This window comes from Furipterus horrens, unplaced genomic scaffold (assembly GCF_987537825.1).
Source record: "Furipterus horrens unplaced genomic scaffold, mFurHor1.1.pri manual_scaffold_16, whole genome shotgun sequence".
Taxonomy (NCBI): Eukaryota; Metazoa; Chordata; class Mammalia; order Chiroptera; family Furipteridae; genus Furipterus; species Furipterus horrens.
The window spans coordinates 2,119,224-2,139,147 of NW_028327186.1; the positions used below are offsets into that span (position 1 = coordinate 2,119,224).

Consider the following 19,924-nt stretch of genomic DNA (forward strand, 5'->3'; position numbering starts at 1 on the left):
AAGATGGGGATAGAGACTGGGGTTACTTGGCCACAAGCCAAAGAATTACACCAGAATCTGGGGCAGTCAAGGAAGGGTTCTCTCCTAAAGCCTTCAGTGGGGGTGTGGTCATGCCAACACCTTGATCTCAGATTTATGCAGACAGAACTCTGAGAGAATAAACTGTTATTTCAAGCCACCCACTCTGTGGTAATTTGCTACAACAGTCCTAGAAAACTGATGTGTGTGTGTGTTGGGGGGGGGATGGTTCAATATTTGCAAAACAATTAATGAGATACTTTGTATCAACAAAACCAAGAATAAAAATATAATCATCTCAATAGGTGCAGAAAAAGCATTTGACAAATTCAACACCCATTTATGATGAAAACTCTCAGCAAAGTGGATATAGAAGAAATTGACCTCAAAATGATAAAGATTATTATATATGACAAGCCCACAACTAACCTCACACTCAGTGGTGAAAAGCTGAAAGCTATTCTTATAAGGAACAAGACAAGGATGCCCACTCACACCACTATTATTCAACATAGTACTGAAAGTCCTAGCCACAGCTATCCAGCAAGAATTTAATATAATAAGTGAATTCAGCAAAGTAACAGGCTATAAAATTAATATACAGAAATCAGTTAGGTTTCTATGCATTAATAATGAATGATGAGAAGAAGAAATTAAGAAAACACTCCCATTTACAATTGTATCAGAAAGAATAAAATACTTAGGAATAAATTTAACCAAGGAAGTGAAAGATCTGTACTCCGAAAACTATTGGACAATGGGCATTGAAGTGGACACAAATAAATGTAAAGATATACCATACTCCTGGATTAGAAAACTTAGTACCATTAAAATGTCTATTCTACCCAAAGTAATCTACAGATCCAATGCAATTCCTATTGAAATTCTCACAATTAGAAAAAATAATCCTAGAATTTATATGGAAAAACAACAAAAAAGACCCAGAATAGCCAAAGCAATCTTGAGAAAGAAGAACAAAGTTGGAGGTATCATATTCCCTGATTTCACCCTATACTGTCGTCGGCAGCCATCCGTCTCGAGAGACGATGGTGTAGCTTCTTAAGAGTCTATCTGCACCGCCGAGAATGGCTGTGCAGTCCGACTCGGGAGTGACACGGTATCTGTCTCCTCCCGTGTTGAATCGACATCTTGCGATGACGCTGGAGTGTCCTCTCCAGTGAAGCTGAAGCTACGGAGCCTGGGCAGGGTGATATGGAGGGTCTGCTGTTGCCCATGCAGCAGACCCCCCCTCTCTTCGCAGCTGAAGGATCCAAGGGAAAGACGGAGTCAATACAGCTTGGCTTCAGGTGCGCCGCAGGAGTTGCCGGTGTTGACTACAACGTCAAACCGCCTTAGGGACTCCGGCTCCGGATTTTCTGTCGGGGTTTACTCCCTTAGCCTTTCCCCTGAAGAGGTATGCCGCAAGGCAGCGGAGGTTTTTTGGAGTCAGAGTTCCCTTCTCTGATGGGAACTATTATACTACAATGCTATAATAATCAAAAACTGACAAAAGAACAGTGGAATAGAATAGGGAACTCAGAAATAAACCCTTGCTTATATGGCCAATTAATCTATGACAAAGAAAGCAAAAAATATCTAATGGAGAAATTGCAGTCTCTTCAATAAATGTTGAGAAAATTGGACAGATACATGCAAAAACGAAAACTGGACCACTCTCTTACATCATATACAAAAGTAAACTAAAAAGAAATTAAAGACTTAAGGGTAAGACCTGAAACCATAAAACTCCTAGAAGAAAACATAGGAACTAAACTCTTTGATGTCATTCTTAATAATATCTTTTTGGATATGTTCCTTCTAGCAAGGGAAACAAAAGCAAAAATAAATGGGACATCATAAAACTAAAAAGTTTATGCACAGTGAAGGAAACTATCAACAAAATAACAAGACAACCTTCTGAATGGGAAAGGTATTCACAGATTATACATCTGATGAGGGGTTGGTATCCAAAATATATAAAAGCTCATACAACTCAATAACAACAACAACAATAAAACAATCCTATAAAAAACAAGCAAAGGACATGGAGACATTTCTACAAAGAGGACAGACAGATGGCCAACAGACATTTGAAAAGATGCTCAACATCACTAGTCATCAGAGAGATGCAAATCAAAACCACAATGAAATTCCACCTCACACCTGTCAGTATGGTTATCATAAAAAAGTCAACAAATAATAGGTGATGAGGACGTGCAACCACTATGGAAAACAATATGGAGATTCCTCAAGAAAAATAAAAATATAGCTGCTATATGACCCAGCAATTCCACTTCTGGTTATTTACCCAAATAAATCTAAAAAACTAATTCAATAGAAAATACATACTCCTATGTTCATTGCAGAGTTATTTACAGCTGCCAAGATATGGAAGCAACCCAAGTGCCCATCAGTAGATGAGTGGATAAAAACGTGTTGGTACATATATACAATGGAATATTACTCAGCCATAAAAAATAAGTAAATCTTACATTTGTGACAACATAAATGGACCTAAAGGGTTTTAGGCTAAGTGAAATAAGCCAGACAGGGAAAGACAGCTACCACATTTTTTCACATATATGGAAATTAAAAAAAATCAAAACAAATGAACAAATATAACAAAACAAAAGGAGACCCACAGAAACAAAGAACAAACTGATGGTTGCCAGAAGGGCAGGCAGGGGAGGAAAGTGAGTAAAAGGTGAAGGGGATACAGTCAATAATAGTGTGATAACTTTGTACAGTGACAGAAAGGTACTAGGCTTAGTGTGGTGATCACTTTGTAAGGTATATAAATGATGAATCACTATGTTGAAGACCAGAAACTAATATAATATTGTGTGCCAAAGATAAAAGACAGTACAAAAAGAGGTAACTACAGGCCAATATCCCTCACACAACTCCTCAAGGAAATATCAGCAAATGAATTACAAAAATATGTAAAAAGAATTACACATCCTGAGGGTCTGCTCAAACAGGATTTATCTTCAAGAAGTGTTGAAGATGAAGCAATCGCTTTTGATTATGTCCAAGAAATACATACAGATAGAAAAGTCACAGACCATCTGGAAAGGGGATTAAATGACCTAGGCCTGTTGTGGGCTCTGTCTTCACTTCCCTCTGCTTTTTTTTTTCCCCCCAGTGGTTCTCAAGTAGAGGCTGTGCTGCCCATAGAAGGGCTTTCAGCACTTGTCTGGAGGGCATTTGTAGGTGCATTTATGGGGACAGAGGTGTTCACCTCCATGGTGTGCATTCCACTTTCACACAATGAAAGATTTTTCTGTCCTCATGTCTGTAGGGTCCCCTTTGAAGACCTTTGCTCTAGGCACTCTCTCTGGGCACTTGTTATTGACTTTATCTTTCCAAACTTGACTTTCCAGCCCAGGCCTCTTTCATGAGACCTGCATAACCAGCATTTCTTGGGCATGTCCACTCTCTTCTCTGAATAGTCTCAGGAAACCATAGACCAGTCTCGCTGAAACTGCTCAGTCCCTGCCACCCCCAAGGCAGAATCTTGGTCATTCCTGGTATTCAGTCTCCCTTCACATTTGCTTATTATTCATATCCACTTCGCCATTCCCTCTTTTCTCTGCTACACCATTGTGTTCTCCTTCACAGTATGTATTACACGTATGATTATTTGATTACTCACTTGTTTTCTTACAGCCCTTTTTCTCCACCATTTCCCCTCACTATGGATTGTAGACATCGTGACTCTTTATTATATTCCCAGAAACAATGACTGAGACGCAGCATTTAAGAAATTGTTGCAGAGCGAAGGTGAAACACAAGGCACCGCTTTTTTCTCCATGGGAAGTCCCGTGAAAGGTCTCTTAATTGGTCTCTATGCCTCCTCTATCCACCTGTGCCCTGCCTCCAGGCTTATCTCTGACTCCAGGTGACCTTTCTCAAGACAAGTCCCTGAGGGTCAGCAGAATGACTGATGGCCTGGTGGGTCCACGCAGAACCACGAGGTGTTTCAGTGAGTGTCCTTGGGCCTCAGTTGCACAGGCAATGTGCACTGGCCCCTTGGGGAGACTGGAGGGGTGAGGGGCCAGGGTCGAGTCCCCTCCCTTCCAATCCCCTCCCTACTGTGAAAAGCAGCACTTCCTGGCCTCACTTCTTATTCTTTTCTAACAAAAAGGGGCAGGCTGTCAAACAGTCTGGGTGGATTGGTTTCCCTCTCAGACTGAGCTACTAGTCTAAAATGCAATTCTTTCAGGCACATGCTCCGCATTGCTCAATACTGGCTGAGCACATTAATGTGAGTTCTCTTTCTCAATCCTTTAGCCTGCGTTTGGGGCTGGTATGGGGGCTCCAAGGCTGAGGCTGCAGCTATGCTGATGGGAAGGAGCCGGAAGGATTCACGTTTCATGTGGGGCCCCTGGGCCTCTGTGCTGTAAGCATGCGCGCTGTCCATTGGAATCTCTGGGGTGAACCCCCCTCCCCTGTTCACTATGGAAACCAGTGCCAGGACAGGCCTCTCCTCCTAGTCCAGAGTCTGCCAAGAACAGCCTATCCACAGCTGTGTAATCTGTTTCACATTACCGAGCTTGAAGCAACCCACCAGCAAAACTGTCTGCACCAGCATAATTTGTTGTAACTTCTCCATCTACTTCCTGCATCCGTAGAACTTGATTTACAGAATCTTGATTTAAAGAGTAGCCCTTCGGGAATTTGTTTGGGAGATGTTTTGTAAACTTTAGGCTTCAGTTTCTAAGTGGCTGGCCCTGAGAAGACTCATTCTCCATATCAAATAGGGTCAACCTTGAAGGACCCAGGGAACCCAATTTATCACTGGAGCTCCAGACCCAAATCTTGACTCTTCAGTGAAAGATGTTGTGAAAGGCCTTGGCCCAGTAGCTCTGTTGGTTAGAGTTGAGCGAATATGCCAAGGTTGAAGGTTCTATCCCCAGTCAGGGCACATACAAGAATTAACCAATGAATGTATGAATAAGTTGGAACAACTCAATCTCTCTCTCTCACTAAAATAATCAATAAAGAAGTTGTGGATGCTTCATGAGTACTGGTTTTCTCTTCTTTACCGTGATATCATCGGTCCTTCTCCTTAACCACATGGAGGTCTGCATCTCTGGTTTATGAGTAGGCAGGTATCTTATTAGGTAGAGATCAAGCTGCTGACCCCTCCAATGAGGCAGGTTTAGATGCACTTTCTCTACTTGAAGTCTACCCCAAGATTTAATTTTTTCCCACTGTTCCCCCACCCTTGGCCATAAATTTTCTCCTTGGTGGGAAATGAAGCCTCTTCAGCAGACCTTCTGCTGGGTAGAAACGATATCCCTTTAGCAGACATACAGGACTGCTCTAAAAATGGGCATCACTAGGGGTCTACCTTGTACTCAGTTCCAAACTTAGGCATCAGTTCCAATGCTTTAAACCCTCTGAGCATAACACCTCATGGTGGTCATACCTCACAGGCCCTGGTACAGTATGAAACAGTTCTCCGGTCAGAAGTGAGGTGGTGAGCCGTAGTAGAGGTGGGGGGTCTACTATTGACCATTGTCAAGTTCACCAGAATGAGGTCCAGTCCATCTCAGGTGGCAGCTGAAACCCAACCAGCCCTCTGGCCAGAGCTCTGATATCTCATTGCAGCAGCAGTTTTTATAATTTTGTAATTGTTTTAGAATTGCTTTTATACTTTTTAATATATGTGTGTTCATACTCTCACAATTGTCGTGCCCAAGTTTGAAATTTAATTTCATGAATCCATTACATCCAAGAGGGTAAAATATGAGAAGGCAATTTTAATTAACTTAAAATGGCAAACATGATGGCCCATGGCCCAACCTGAGCTGAGATTTAAATAATTGACTCAAATATTTCCAGTATTAAAAAATACCTTAAATGAACTAACTAGTTAACCTGAATAGTTAGAAAATAATAAGTACCCAAGTGAAAGGGAAAAAAAAGGCATGAATAACTATAAAGTCAAGAAATGAAGATTTTTAAAAAGAAGAATGTGGGCAATAAATTGATGCAGAGCCATTCTTTAATAAAAAACAAATAAAACTGACCCAATTATTTAAGATGCACTCAGAAATACAGAAATCTATAAAGAAGAAAATTATAAATGGGAAAAATCCAACTAAGCTATAGCTGAAAGGTATGTACGAATTACCCTTGTGAAGGGAAATGTTCACAAGTCCTATTGGAGGAACTAGTGTGGGAATGATCCCTGGAAAGGTGACAGCAGCATGAAAATCCAAAGAGAAAGAAGCAGCACGAAAAATCCTCCGACATCAACCTACTTAAGAAAAAATAAAGTGAGAAATGAGAAAGGAGATACCAGAAATAAGAGTACTAGAAATGTCAAGACAATATTTATCTAAGCTCTGGGTTTCAAGCAACCTGAGTTAAGGCGGCACATTTAAGAAGCCACTTGTGCCCTGGCTGGTGTGGCTCAGTGGATTGAGCGTCGGCCTGCAAACCAAAGGGTCGCCGGTTCGATTCCCAGTCAGGGCACACGCCTGGGTTGCGGGCCAGGTCCCCAGTTGGGGGCGCACGAGAGGCAACCACACACTGATGTTTCTCTCTCTTTCTCCCTCCCTTCCCTCTCTCTAAAAAATAAAGAAATAAAATCTTAAAAAAAAAAAAAAGTTGTTGGCTTGAGGAAGCCAGGACGGGCAGAAGGCCCACACTACCCCACACTACCATGGGGTGCTTCCCCATGGGTGTCAGCTTCGTTTTGCGGGATGCAGACCTGCTTTCAGGCTGCATCCCCTATTGCTGGTCATGAGAGAGACTACCAGATGCAACCCATGGTGCCGTGAAGCCTTGGGCGTGACTGCCAGCGTGGGAGCAGCCAGTCTCTGTGAGGAGGTGCAGGTGCGTCCCGTGCGAATGTCACAGTTGCACATGAACACAGACGGGAGGTCCCAGCAGGCCTCCGGGGGGGGGGGGGGAGAAGGGTGCTGGGCAAACAGGGAAAAAGACACCATACAAGTGTGTGCTGATCAATATGGCACTCACGGAATGACGGGGTCTTCACGGAAGAATTAAAATAAAATCGAAATGACGCAAGGGACACGGGAAGCCAAAATCCACGATCATGAAAGCACCACCGAGACCATTAGTATATTATGACCGCCAGGAAAGTTCCGTTTGCGCGTGGAGGGACTACCTGCTGCATTTCTCACTTCATAACCCTTCTGAGGTGGGGGGTGGGGGGACCCACATTTGACTGGTATTTCCCCGGACTGCAGTTCCGGACTACACGCTTTCTCGGACAACCTTGGGGCCCGTTCGGGGTCAAGCCCTCAGGCCCGTTGTGGGTCGCTCGGTGCCAAGTCCGCACACTCAGCGTCAGGGAACCCGGGCTTACACACCGGCGGGGCCCTCTCTTCGGGCCTCGTGCCTGAGGGGCTTCTGCCCCTGCCTAGCTCACCTGTCCTGCCGAACCCAACCTCGCACCTCACAAGGGCACACCTTTGCTCTCAAACGCGCTCCTTCTTCAGCGCGCACCCGCCCTCCCCGCCGCCCCGCGACCGCCTGAGGGCACACAGGTCACCTGGGGTCCTGGGGTCTTTACTCCAGCGGAGTCTCTACCCTCCTCAGGGCCTCGGCCCTCACCCGCCCCGTCGGGCGCGCGCCCCGCCCCCTGCCGCCCGCCGCCGCGCAGGCGCAGTGGCCCGTCCCGCCGCCGCCACGCCCCGCCCGGCCGCTGCGGAAGGCGCCGCGCGCGCAGCAACGCGCACTTCCTCTCCAGGAGTCCGAGGACTGAGCAAAGGCTCGAGGAGCTCCTGGACGCAGAGGCCCTGCCCTTGTCAGACGGAGCAGACATGTCCGAACAAAGTAAGGATGTGTGCGACCCCGACTTTGCAGCCGACGCCTCCAACTCCGAGGGGCGCGGCAGCCCTGGGCTTCCCGGGGAGCCCCCTGCGCCCGCGTCTCAGGCCGCAACGCTCGCGGGGCCAGACGGCCCTCCCGTGGGCCCCACCGACGCCCCTCCGGCCTCGCCGCCACCCCAGGCCCCGAGCGAGGAGGACGACCCGAAGGCCATGCAGCAGGCCGCGCAGGAGAGCTGCGTCCACCAGGCCCCGAGCGCGGCCCAGGCCGGCCCCGCGCCGCCCGCCCCGGCCCAGCTGGTGCAGAAGGCGCACGAGCTCATGTGGTACGTGCTGGTCAAGGACCAGAAGAGGATGATCATCTGGTTCCCAGACATGGTGAGGGATGTCATTGGCAGCTACAAGAAGTGGTGCCGCAGCATCCTCAGGCGCACCAGCCTCATCCTCGCCCGCGTCTTCGGGCTGCACCTGAGGCTCACCAGCTTGCATACGATGGAGTTCTCGCTGGTCAAAGCGCTGGAGCCGGAGGAGCTGGACAGGGTGGCGCTGAACAACCGCATGCCCATGACCGGCCTCCTGCTGATGATCCTGAGCCTCATCTACGTGAAGGGTCGGGGCGCCAGGGAGAGTGCCGTCTGGAACGTGCTGCGCATCCTGGGGCTGCGGCCCTGGAAGAAACATTCCACCTTCGGCGACGTGAGAAAGCTCATCACCGAGGAGTTCGTCCAGCAAAACTACCTGAAGTACCAGCGCGTGCCCCACGTGGAGCCCCCCGAATACGAGTTCTTCTGGGGCCCCCGTGCCAGCCGTGAAATCACCAAGATGCAGATCATGGAGTTCCTGGCCAGGGTCTTTAAGAAGGACCCCCAGGCCTGGCCTTCCCGCTACAGAGAAGCTCTGGAGGAGGCCAGAGCTCTGCGGGAGGCCACCCCCCCTGCCCCCTGTCCCCGCAGCAGTGTCTCCGAGGACTAGAAAGGTCCGGAGGCAGATCCGTGGTTTCTGACCCTCACCGGGGTGGTGGAGGGGTGGGGTGGGACAGTAGAGTATTCAGGATTTCCAGTGCAGTATTTCACGTGTACCTTTTAAGTTTTCAGTACAGTGCTTTTATACCTTTTAATGCAATGTTCTATTCATTTCAGTACTATTAGGTAGTGTGTAGGGTTTGCGCATGTCCGTTTATAAGTAAGCTCTGTTGGTGCTTTCGCTTTTGTGCTACCTTTCTTGAATTTTTGTACCAGAGATGTGCTAAACTTATGAAATACATTGAGAAATTTTCCATCTTATTCTTTTATATGGAACAGGTGATGTATGTGTATTGGGTAGACTGCCCCTGGAGAGTTTGAAAGGACTCACCAGCAAAGCTGGCCTAACCCAGAGAAAAGTCAAGGTCCCCTCTGTTTGTGACCTCGCTGGGCACAGGAGACAGCCGCGTGGAGTGCAGTGATGTGGACTGAAATGGTCTCAATGTGGGCACTTGGCACTGTTTCCTAAACACAAGTTACAACCCCACCATGAGTCATCTTTAAACATTAAAGATTCTTGTGATAATCATTTTTGGAAAAGTGTACTTTTATCTTTTTAACAAAGTCATATGGGCTGGGAATGTGACATTTTACAAAGTGTTCGAATAGCATAGCTATTTCATAGGGTGGGAAAAACGCTAATCATTACTCGTAAATATGTGAACTTTATAGTTTTATTTTTTTGAAGTGTGATTCAGGAGTTCATTTCAAAACTCTGACAAATACAGAAAAGTAAAAACAAGGAAGCACAGATGCTCGTAACCCTATCCCATAAAAATAACCATGAATGTTTAGGGTAATTTCCTCTCTTGCATTTTCTACATTTTATTAAAATTAATAGCTGTGGGTTTTTTTGTGTGGTCACTTAGAGTGAGGCATTGTACTAAACCCTTCACCCGCATTTCCTTTTGTTTAGTCCTCACAACAGCCGTATGAGGTGGGCACTTACTACATCAGCATCATGGAGGAAGTACAGGAACAAAGTAGGTAATTAACTTTCCCTAGCTCATAACAGCTTCATGGGAGGAGGGGCTGGGATTTGAACCACAGATAGAATGAGACTTGAGCCTCTGCTTTTCCACACCTGCCTTCAACTGACCCTTACCTCCTGCCTCTTAGTTTATTTATTTTTAATTCACAATTAAGAGTCTCTGCACTTACATCCATACACCCAATTTTAATCCTCACCTTCATCTTTTAGAGAAAGCAGTCATATTATGATTGTACACATTAAGAGACTTTGTTTCAGAAGTTAATGGACCAAACTGAGCCATACTCCTGCTTAGTGCCAAAGCCAAGGTTTGAAACGTGGTCCTCCCTTGAAGGGTTGAAATAAAGGATGCCCATTGGGACATCTGTCACTTGGAAGTTCTTGAATTGCAATGTGCCACTAGGGAATTCCTCAGAGGGTAGAATGGGGTGAGGGTGGGGGCGAGGGGCAATGACTGGAGACAAATCCATGAAGATTTCAATTTTGTGGGGGGGGGGGGAGAAATGCGCCTTCTATAAGACCAGAAATCTTTCACACTTAAGAAAATTGGAAAAGACTATTTGGTCAAAGGTGTATTTGGTGACCATGGATAATGAGAGGAACACAACACCCCCAAAAGAACAAAGCTGGAAGTTATATCTGGGTGGGGGAATTATGTTCTGGATCGGGAGCTAGGGTTCCCAACAGTGGGTGGAAATACCTAACAGGTGGGTACAGGTGCTAAAAACACTCAGGAAGCCTCAGGTGTGCTGAGATGGAATCCATCCACAGTTTAGTGGACTTAAGGTGACGTCTCCCATGGCGGAGGGTGCTCATTTTGGCAAAAACTCCAGCAGCAGTGACCTTTGATGCCACCTCTTACCCAGAGCCAAGGTGAGTATAAAAACCTTAGAATTGCTTTTAAAAAAATTACCTCCCCTCTCACCCCCCAAAATTTCAGCAGAATCAAAACAAATTTTCTCCTTTAAAATTTAAAATTACATGGGAATTTAAGGAAAGGATAGAGAATATAGTTAATAATATTGCAATGACTATGTATGGTGCCACTTGGGGTCCTGGAAATATTGAGGGGGATACTGTGTAAAGGATGTGATTGTCTAACCACTATGCTGTATACTGAAACCAATAAATATAAAATGGAAAGGAAAATAATTTTCCTCCCCCTTCACCCAAAATAGTTTCAACAGAATCCAAAAAATTTGCTCCTTTAAATTTAAAATTCCAGGGCTATGCAGGAGGTCCCATTTCTAGAACAGAGCTGTGGCTATCGCTCCTGCCACAGCAGGGTGTTCCCCACTTAACTCCCTGTGTTTGTATTCATGCTCCTTCCTGCCGGGAGAGACAAGGAGAACACCCCCAAAGCTGCCCAAGCTCATTGACACAGGCACACAAGCCCCACCCCAGGGGACTGACCCTCCAGAGAAGGACAGGGTCCTGAGTGCCAGGAGCTGGCCCCAGGAAATCCTGTGGGCAGGGCTGCTGGGTTCCTCTGCAGTGTTGGAACAGCCAGACCCAGGGGAAGAGACTTGGCAGGAGTGGAACAGTTAATTCACGATATCTGGTCCTGTAGGATCAGCAGCATTGGGCACGGGGAAAAGAACGTTCAATATCTCTCTTAGGTTTTCATGCTAGGCTCAGTTCAAAGGTTGGAGGGTTTGCCAAGTATTGCTCAAAATCCCACTTAGAAGTGAGATTATACGGTATCTTACTTCACTTAGCACAACGCCCTCAAGTTTCATCATGTTGCAAATGGCAGGATTTCCTTCTTTTTTTGTGGCTGAGTAATATATCTCCACATTATTTTATCCATTCACCTGCCAGCAAACATTTAGGTTGTTCCCATGCGTTAGTTACTACAAATAATGCTTCAGTGAGTGTGGGGCGCAGGTATCTTTCTGAGATAATGATTTTTATTCCCTTTGGATAAATGTCCAGACGTGGAATTGCTGGGTGATATGGTAGTTTTATTTTTAATTTTTTGAGGAACCTCCATACTGTTTTCCGGAGTGGATGCATCAGTCTGCACTCCCACCCACAGTGCTCAAGGGTCCCCCTTCTCTTCACATCCTCGGCAATGCTTATTTCTTGTCTTTTTGATAATAGCCATTCTAACAGGTGTGAGGTCTTTTTTTGTTTGTTTCAAAGGAGAAATACTGCAAATAAATCATTCTTACTAGGTAAATCAGAGAAGGAAAACTCTGACTCCAAAAAACCTCCGCTGCCTTGCGGCATACCTCTTCAGGGGAAAGGCTAAGGGAGTAAACCCCGACAGAAAATCCGGAGCCGGAGTCCCTAAGGCGGTTTGACGTTGTAGTCAACACCGGCAACTCCTGCGGCGCACCTGAAGCCAAGCTGTATTGACTCCGTCTTTCCCTTGGACCCTTCAGCTGCGAAGAGAGGGGGGGTCTGCTGCATGGGCAACAGCAGACCCTCCATATTACCCTGCCCAGGCTCTGTAGCTTCAGCGTCATCACAAGATGTCGATTCAACACGGGAGGAGACAGATACCATGTCACTCCCGAGTCGGACTGCACAGCCATTCTCGGCGGTGCAGATAGACTCTTAAGAAGCTACACCATCGTCTCTCGAGACGGACGGCTGCCGACGACGACTAGGTAAATGAGCCAAGGACACAAGCCAGTGCTCCAGGTTAACACCAATATCATGTACAAACATGAAAAAAAATCCAATTGCATTTATTATGAAATCAGGATAACTTTAGATACTAATTGATCAAAGATATAATAAAAGCCAACATCCTGTACTAGCAAGGATAAATAGAAACTGGCGTTCTCATGCCCTGCCATAGTAGCAGAAACAACTACATGCTTTCTTATTTTCTGCATTAATTTGGAATGTACATTGAGCACCTGATATGTCCCAGATGCAGTGCTTAGGAGTCAGGCTGCAGCAGGGAACAGACTAGACATTGTCCTGTGCTCACAGAGCGTTCAGTGCATTGAGAGAAGCAGATGAATAGTAAGAATCATGCTTCAGGGCAGCAAGTGCCGCTTCCAGAAGCACTGAGGCTAAAGAGGCCCAAACACATGCACCCAGCTCCCCGGGCAGTAACGTGTAACTTTGTATCTATTGGAGGAGAGGCATCAGCAACGTGAAAATGGTGCAAAGGATACACAGGGGACAAGGGGGTTCTGTGATTAGGGAACTGCGGTGTGAACACACACAGACCTCTGATGTGATAGAGTTTCTGAAAGTCTACTACAAAGGTGATTTAAAGGGGATAAAGTTAATGGGGAAATACATGCGAGAACGGGCTAGAATCTAAAACACTGGAAAAGAGAAAAAAAAATCATGCTGAATAAACAGTTAATATCCTCACAGATGGAAGGAATTTTAATCACAGGAAGAACCAACAGAGTTAGAAGGAATTATGCAGAAAGATTGTCTTCTTTTAAGTCAGCACATTCTTTCTTTTCTTTTTCTGATTGCTTATCTGGGATCTAAAACATCCTTCCTTATCTCTTTTTTTAATCTTTGTTTTTACTGTTGACACTATTACAGATGTTCCCCTTTCTCCCCCTTCACCCTCCTCCCCCCTCCTTGCTCCCTCCTTCCCTCTGGCCATTCCCACACTGTAGTCTGTGTCTGTGGGTCATGCATAAACATTCTTTGGCTAATCCTTCACCTTCTTTCATCCCGCCCCCCTGCCCACTCCCCTCTGACAGCTGTCAGTCTGTCCCATGTGTCTGTACCTCTGGTTCCACTTTGTTCATCAGTTAATTTTGCTCATTAGATTCCACTATAAGTGAGGCCATATGGTATTTGTTTCTCTGACTGGCTTATTTTTGCTTAGCGTAATAATCTCCAGGTCCATCCGTGCTGGAACAAAACTAAGATTTCCTTCTTTTTTTTACAGCCACATAGTATCCCACTGTGTAAATGTACCACAGCCTTTTTATTCACTCATCTACTGATGGGCACTTGGGCTGATTCTGGATCTTGGCGATTGTAAATAATGCTGCTGTCAACATAGAGATGCATATATTCTTTCAAATTAGTGTTTTGGGTTTCTTAGGATGTATTCCTGGGAGTGGAATTGATGGGTAATAAGGCAACTCCATTTTTAGTTCTGGCTTCTGGGCAGGTGGCTCAGTTGGTTGGAGTGTTATCCCGTACACTAAAAGGTTGTCGATTTGATTCCTTGTCAGGGCACATACCTGGGTTTCAGGTTCGATCCCAGTTGGTGTGTGTACAGGAGGCAACTGATCAATGTTTCACTCAATCAATGTCTCTCTCTCTCTCTCTCTCTATTTCTCTCTCTGTCTCTCTAAAATCAATAAAAACATATCCTTGGGTGAGTATTTTTAAAAAGGCACTTCCATTTTTATTTTTTTATTTTTTGAGAAAACTCCATACTGTTTTCCACAGTGGCTGCACCAGTCTGCATTTCCACCAGCAGTGCCCGAGGGTTCCCTTTTCTGCACATCCTCACCAGCACTTGTCATTTAATTAGCCACGTTTTTCTTTCTTTCACCTATGAAGTGGTTTGGAGTCTATTATGTTTTAACCCTGTGTCTGAAAAATCCACGTGTCCTCTTATTATCAACCTATTTGATTTTAAAAAATCTTAAAACTTTTGCAATTTGGTATAAAATGTGTTTGTTTATATACTGATTTAATAGAAGCTATTGCACTTTGACTCTATGGCCACATTGTGCTGGGTATTGGGTACACATCAGTCAGATAAAAATGGCCCAGGTGCCAAGGAGTTGACTGATTAGGCTTTGTGCTGACAGACTGCCACAAAAAGGAAAATAACAAATAAACGACCCATTTAATACAAATTACACATTTGGATAAGATAATGGAAGAGATTACTTGGTTCCAGTGATAAAGAATGGTGTAGGAGATCAGCTAAGAACCCATGCTCAGGAAAGAGTTTTCTGAAAAGGTGAAATTTAAGCTGATACTTAAAGGATTAGGAGCAATCTAGCAAATAATGGAGGGAACATGATTCCAGGCAGGGGGGAAAAAACGTGTATATGAAGGCCGGAGTTAATTAAGTGGATTTGCGGTTTCCTTCCTTAGCATTATGGTTGAGACGAGCAGGCAGCATCTGACCTGGGCTGTCCCCGTAACTGCAGAAGCACAGGCTACCTGTTTGATTTATCAGCCTTCCAGCTACATTCCACTCAGTAGCAGTAAGGAAGTGCCTGCTTGGACTTTCCCTCCCGTGTCCTTGTACACACAATGTAGAGCATTTACAAGGACACAAGGGGGTTACCAGGGGCCACTGCAGCTCCTGGGATGACCATATCAAACGAGCTCAAAGAATCACAGAGATACTGACATCTTCAAACCACTGAAGGAAGGTAAATAGCTATCCACTTATCTCTATTTCTCCCCCCACCACCTTTATTGAGATAAAATTGACATAGCATTATGTAAGTTTAAGATGTATCATATGTTGATTTGAAACACTTATACCGGGGGGAACCCTCCCAAAACTGGAATTACCTTCTGGAGGATGGGTCCCATGTAGTACAGGCTTCTCCCACTACGTGAGTGTTCCAGGAAACCCATCTGGATCAGTGCACCAGCTGGTGTGATTGTGAGAAGCTGCGTTCAGTTTCAGTGAATTTTTTGAAGATTTTTTTAACACCGCACTGAGTCTTCAGCTGTTTTTGACCAAAAATTACATTACCTGATGCCCCACCCTCCCTAGTCACCCAATCTCACCCCAAGTGACTTTTTTGTTGTTTCCATAGATGAAAAAAGTATTTGAAAGAAAACGTTTTGCCAATGTAGAAGAGGTGAAACAAAAAATGGCAGGAGCACTAAAAAGTGTTGAAATTTATGAGTTAAAAAATTGTTTTGAGCAGTGGAAAAAAGTCTCGATAGGAGTGTTGCATCAAATGGAGAGGACTTTGAAGGTGACTAAAGTTTAAACATAAGAATAAATACACATTTTTTAATAAATAAATTCCAGTTTTTTGGGGGGTCGCCTCTTGTATATTCCATAATGATTCCCCCATAACCTCTCTTATGTCAGGTGTGTGTGTGTGGTGTGAATATTTAAGACCTGCTCTTAGTAATTATAACCATTATCTCCCCATTGCCCCCCACCTCAGCTCCTGGTAACCGCTACTCTACTCTGTGTGTATGATGACAATTTTTGCTTTTTTATTTTTTATGTATTAATTTTAGAGGAAGGAAGGGGAAAGAAGAGAGAGATATCAATTTGTTGTCCCATGTATTTATGTGTTCACTGATTCATTGGTTGAATCTGCATGTGCCCTGACTGGGGACTGAACTGCAACCTTGGCATATTGGGTAACCATCTGAACTACCCGGCTAAGAAGAGGTAGCACTTTTTAGATTCCACATGTAAACTGTATAATACAGTATATGTCTTTCTCTGTCTGACATGTTTGACTTAGCATAATGTCCTCCAATTTATCCATGTTGTTGCAAATGGCAGGATCTCTTTCTGTCACACAGTGTGTGTGTGTGTGTGTGTGTGTGTGTGTGTGTGTGTGTGCACGTGTGCACATGCCACACATCCTTATTTCTCTTTTTACAGACAGACACTTGGGTTGTTTCCATGTCCTGGCTGCTGTGAATAATGCTGCAATGAACACGGGGGTGCACATTACTCTTCAAGATCCTGTTTCATTCCCTTTGGATAAATACTCAGAAGCATGATTGCTGGACCATATGGTAGGTAGTATGTCTATGTTTTCATTGGTGTGATCACTGTATGTCTTGGAGTGTAGCCTATACCCTCATTTCTTTAAGCTACTGGCTTACAGTTTTATGGGCTTTTTTGGGTGGTTTTGTTTTGTTTCATGTAGTTGAAGGCATCCCAAACTGCTATAAATCTCCAGGCTTTCGCCCCCTCGTGTGCTGTTGGGTGTCTGGTACTCACTTTGGGTATTGCCGACCATGGTGGGGGACGATTAGGGAACAGAGTAACCCTACTTTTTTTTTTTTTTTTTGCTAAAGTACCCAGACCAGGCACAGGCATGTGGACTTGACTGAGGCCTAGACAATCCGAACATAGGGGTCAGAACTTCACCTAGATCTGGATGGTTGCCATGGAAACGAGGCTATAGTTTTTGGTTCTGAAATTTGCACATTTCTTTTTCTGTTGTCTCCAAAGAATATATATTTAAGTCAATGTTGTTATTTGATTAAAAAATAATGCTAATACCTGTAATGTATTCTGGATGGGAGGTAAAAAAGAAGGGCATATAGTTAGGACAAAGCGGGGACATCAGGCCAGCTGTTGTAGGCATTTACAAACAAGAAAGTTGTATTGACATGTAAATACAAATTACTAGAGTTTGGGACTGATCTGATTGGCATTATGCTGTCAAAAGATTACTTTATTCTATTCAGAATGATGTGACTCAGAATGAGTTAAGAGGGGTAGAGGGTCCACACAGGAGTCTACTAGAGATGAGGGTGTTATAGAAGATATGAAGTATGGTTTTTTTCTTAGATTTAGTTGAGGAATGGAGAATGGGTAGATAAGAAAGATGGAAGAATGAGTCTTGAATCTTGGGGTTCCAGCTTGAGCATAGAGTGGTAATGTGATTAAATGAGGTGGTGGCCCTGGTTGGTGTGGCTCAGTGGATTGAGCACCAGCCTGTGAACCAAAGGGCTGCAGATTCGATTCCCAGTCAGGGTACATGCCTGGGTTGTGGTCCAGGTCCCCAGCTGGGAGTGCACGAGAGGCCACCACACATTGATGTCTGTCTCCCTCTCTCTAAAATAAGTAAATAAAATCTTTGAAAAAATACACACACACATGCACAAACATGCATTTAAAAATAAATAAATAAATGAGGTGAGGAAGAGGAGGGAAAGAACAGGTTTGGGCTGAAAATCAAAGAGTTTATATGAGGACTTTGTGAACTATTTTAAGAAAGACAGGAGGTAGATGATTCAGAAAGATGTCTAATGTAAGAGAATGCACCATAGCCCTGCATTGGAGCCATATGTTTACCCAGAGAGAAACTGTAAAGAATAAAGACAAGTGTGTGTCCACAATAGTATCCCGGGAAAATGAGCCATTTCCATCTTTAGTACTGAGGAAAGAGCTGGTAAAGTGACCCAAAAGAGAAGTTAGATAAGAGAAAAATAAACTGGGATCATAGAAATTAAAGTAGCAGCTCTGGCCAATGGTATTCAACACTGTGGCCACAGCAAAAGCATTTCAGGAGGGGATGACATTAGCAGTCATTGATGATCAGAGGTGAGGTAAAGAGGACTAAGTCCCGAGGCATATCATGTGTTGTACATTAACTCAGGTGTGAGATAACGGTGACCTTAACCAGGAAATGAGTAATGAAGATGGAGATTAGTGGGGAAAAATGATAAATATTTGGAGAGAAGTCGACAGGAATCGGTGACTGATTAAATGCTAGAAATAAGGACAAGGAAGAATCAAGGAGTGTGGCTGGCTTTCAGGTGTGCCCAACGATTTCAGTAATGCCTGTTATTGAGTTTGGAAGATGCTTATTTCAGGTTTAGACACACGGAGTTTGATGTGAATGAGAGACACCTAAACAGAGATGCCTGTTTGATCGGGGAAGAAACTCCCAAGAGAGGAAATGAAGATGTAGATTACAATTTCATGAATCCATGAATGGGAGCGAAGGCTATTGCTTAGGGGGAGTGCATGGACTTGAAAAGTTAACCTGTTTTGGCAGCTTGTTCAGCTAACTCAGACACAGTCTAGTTTCTGAAAACTCAAAATGTGTACAAGAGCTCAAAAGGGGTATAAACCTAACAAAAGCATGTATAGGACCTGTGTGTTGGAAATTATAAAACACTGCTAAGAAAATAAAATGCCAAACTATATGGAAGAGAAACACCATGGTTGTAAGCTCAGAAGACATTACATAATAATTAGATCAAATTGGGCTGGAGGCTTCTTATAATTTCTACCAAAACCCCAGCATCTGGCCTAGGATTGTCTTGGTTTTAGCATTGAAAGTTCTACTTCTCAGGAAGCCCCTCTGTGATGTGGGATAAATCCCAGTTTTGGCTATGAGTGAAAAAGATTGGAGAGAAAAAAAAAAGACTACAGAATTCATATGGGAGTCCCAAATTAGGGGTTGGATGCATTTTGGTGTCAGGGGGATATAGGATGCCTTGACCTCTGTGGCTCAGTTGGTTGGAGCATCGTCCCATAATCAAAACGTTGTGGGTTCAATCCCAATGGCAGCACATAGCTAGGTTGCGGGTTTGATCCCTGGTCCGGGCGCATACAATCCCTAGTTTGGGTGTGCATGGGAGGCAACCAATTGATGCTTCTCTCTCTCATTGATATTTCTCTCTCTCCCTTCCTCACTCTCTAAAGGAAATTAAAAATGCCCCTGGGTGAGTATTTAAAACAAAAGAGGATACAGCATGTATTACCTGCTTTTTGTAGTTGTTCACACTGTATTTTTCCCTGACCACTGAAGTTAACCACCGTAATTTCACTTCACAGCAATGAAGCTTCTATTATTGCATAAATTTGAGGGCTGCAATTTAAATGTGTGACCTAAGCATGTTGCAATCATGAGCATGAGTCCGTATTTTTTATCTGGGGATTTATGGTCTGCTTTGTATCAATCTGTGCTAGTTCAGTTTTTAACGTTATAAATATTGTGACCCTGTTTTCTAAGAATTCAGGTACTGAAAAGGAGAACATCTGCAGTACCAAAGCCAGCATGCCCTGTACATCACTGCAAGGAATCACGACACAAACAGCTGTGTCATTTTAAGGACATATGAAGGGCACACACAACCAGATTAGAAAGGTAAATAAACAAAAGAGAGCATATTGCCAATATACAGAAATTAATCCAGCGTGGGATATGGTGAAGACAATGTGGTCTCTATTAATTTGCTGGGCTGTGATAACCATGTAGTACAATCAGGCTTAAACAACAGAAATCTAGCTTCTCACTGGTCTGCAGGCTGGAGATCTGGGATCATAGCATCAGACAGGGTGGTTCCTCCTGAGGACTGTGAGGGTCACTCTGTGCCAGGTCTCTCTTGTTGGCCTGTAGATGGTCGGTCATCTTTTCTCTGGAGATTCACGTTGCCTTCCTTCTGCATGGAGACTG

At 44.4% G+C, this 19,924-nt stretch overlaps 1 protein-coding gene across 1 annotated transcript; it reads left to right on the forward strand.

Annotated features, from left to right (window-relative positions):
- Window positions 1-7,689: 7,689 nt before the first annotated feature.
- Window positions 7,690-9,377, forward strand: NDN (necdin, MAGE family member). Its single transcript, XM_090263635.1, has one exon. The coding sequence runs from the start codon at window positions 7,821-7,823 to the stop codon at window positions 8,796-8,798; it is 978 nt and encodes a 325-aa protein (XP_090119761.1). The 5' UTR covers window positions 7,690-7,820; the 3' UTR covers window positions 8,799-9,377.
- The last annotated feature ends 10,547 nt before the right edge of the window (window positions 9,378-19,924 follow it).

What these genes read in the sequence shown, in the direction of transcription:
- NDN (XM_090263635.1), top strand. Translation starts at nt 7,821, where the DNA reads ATGTCCGAACAAAGTAAGGATGTGTGCGACCCCGACTTTGCAGCCGAC.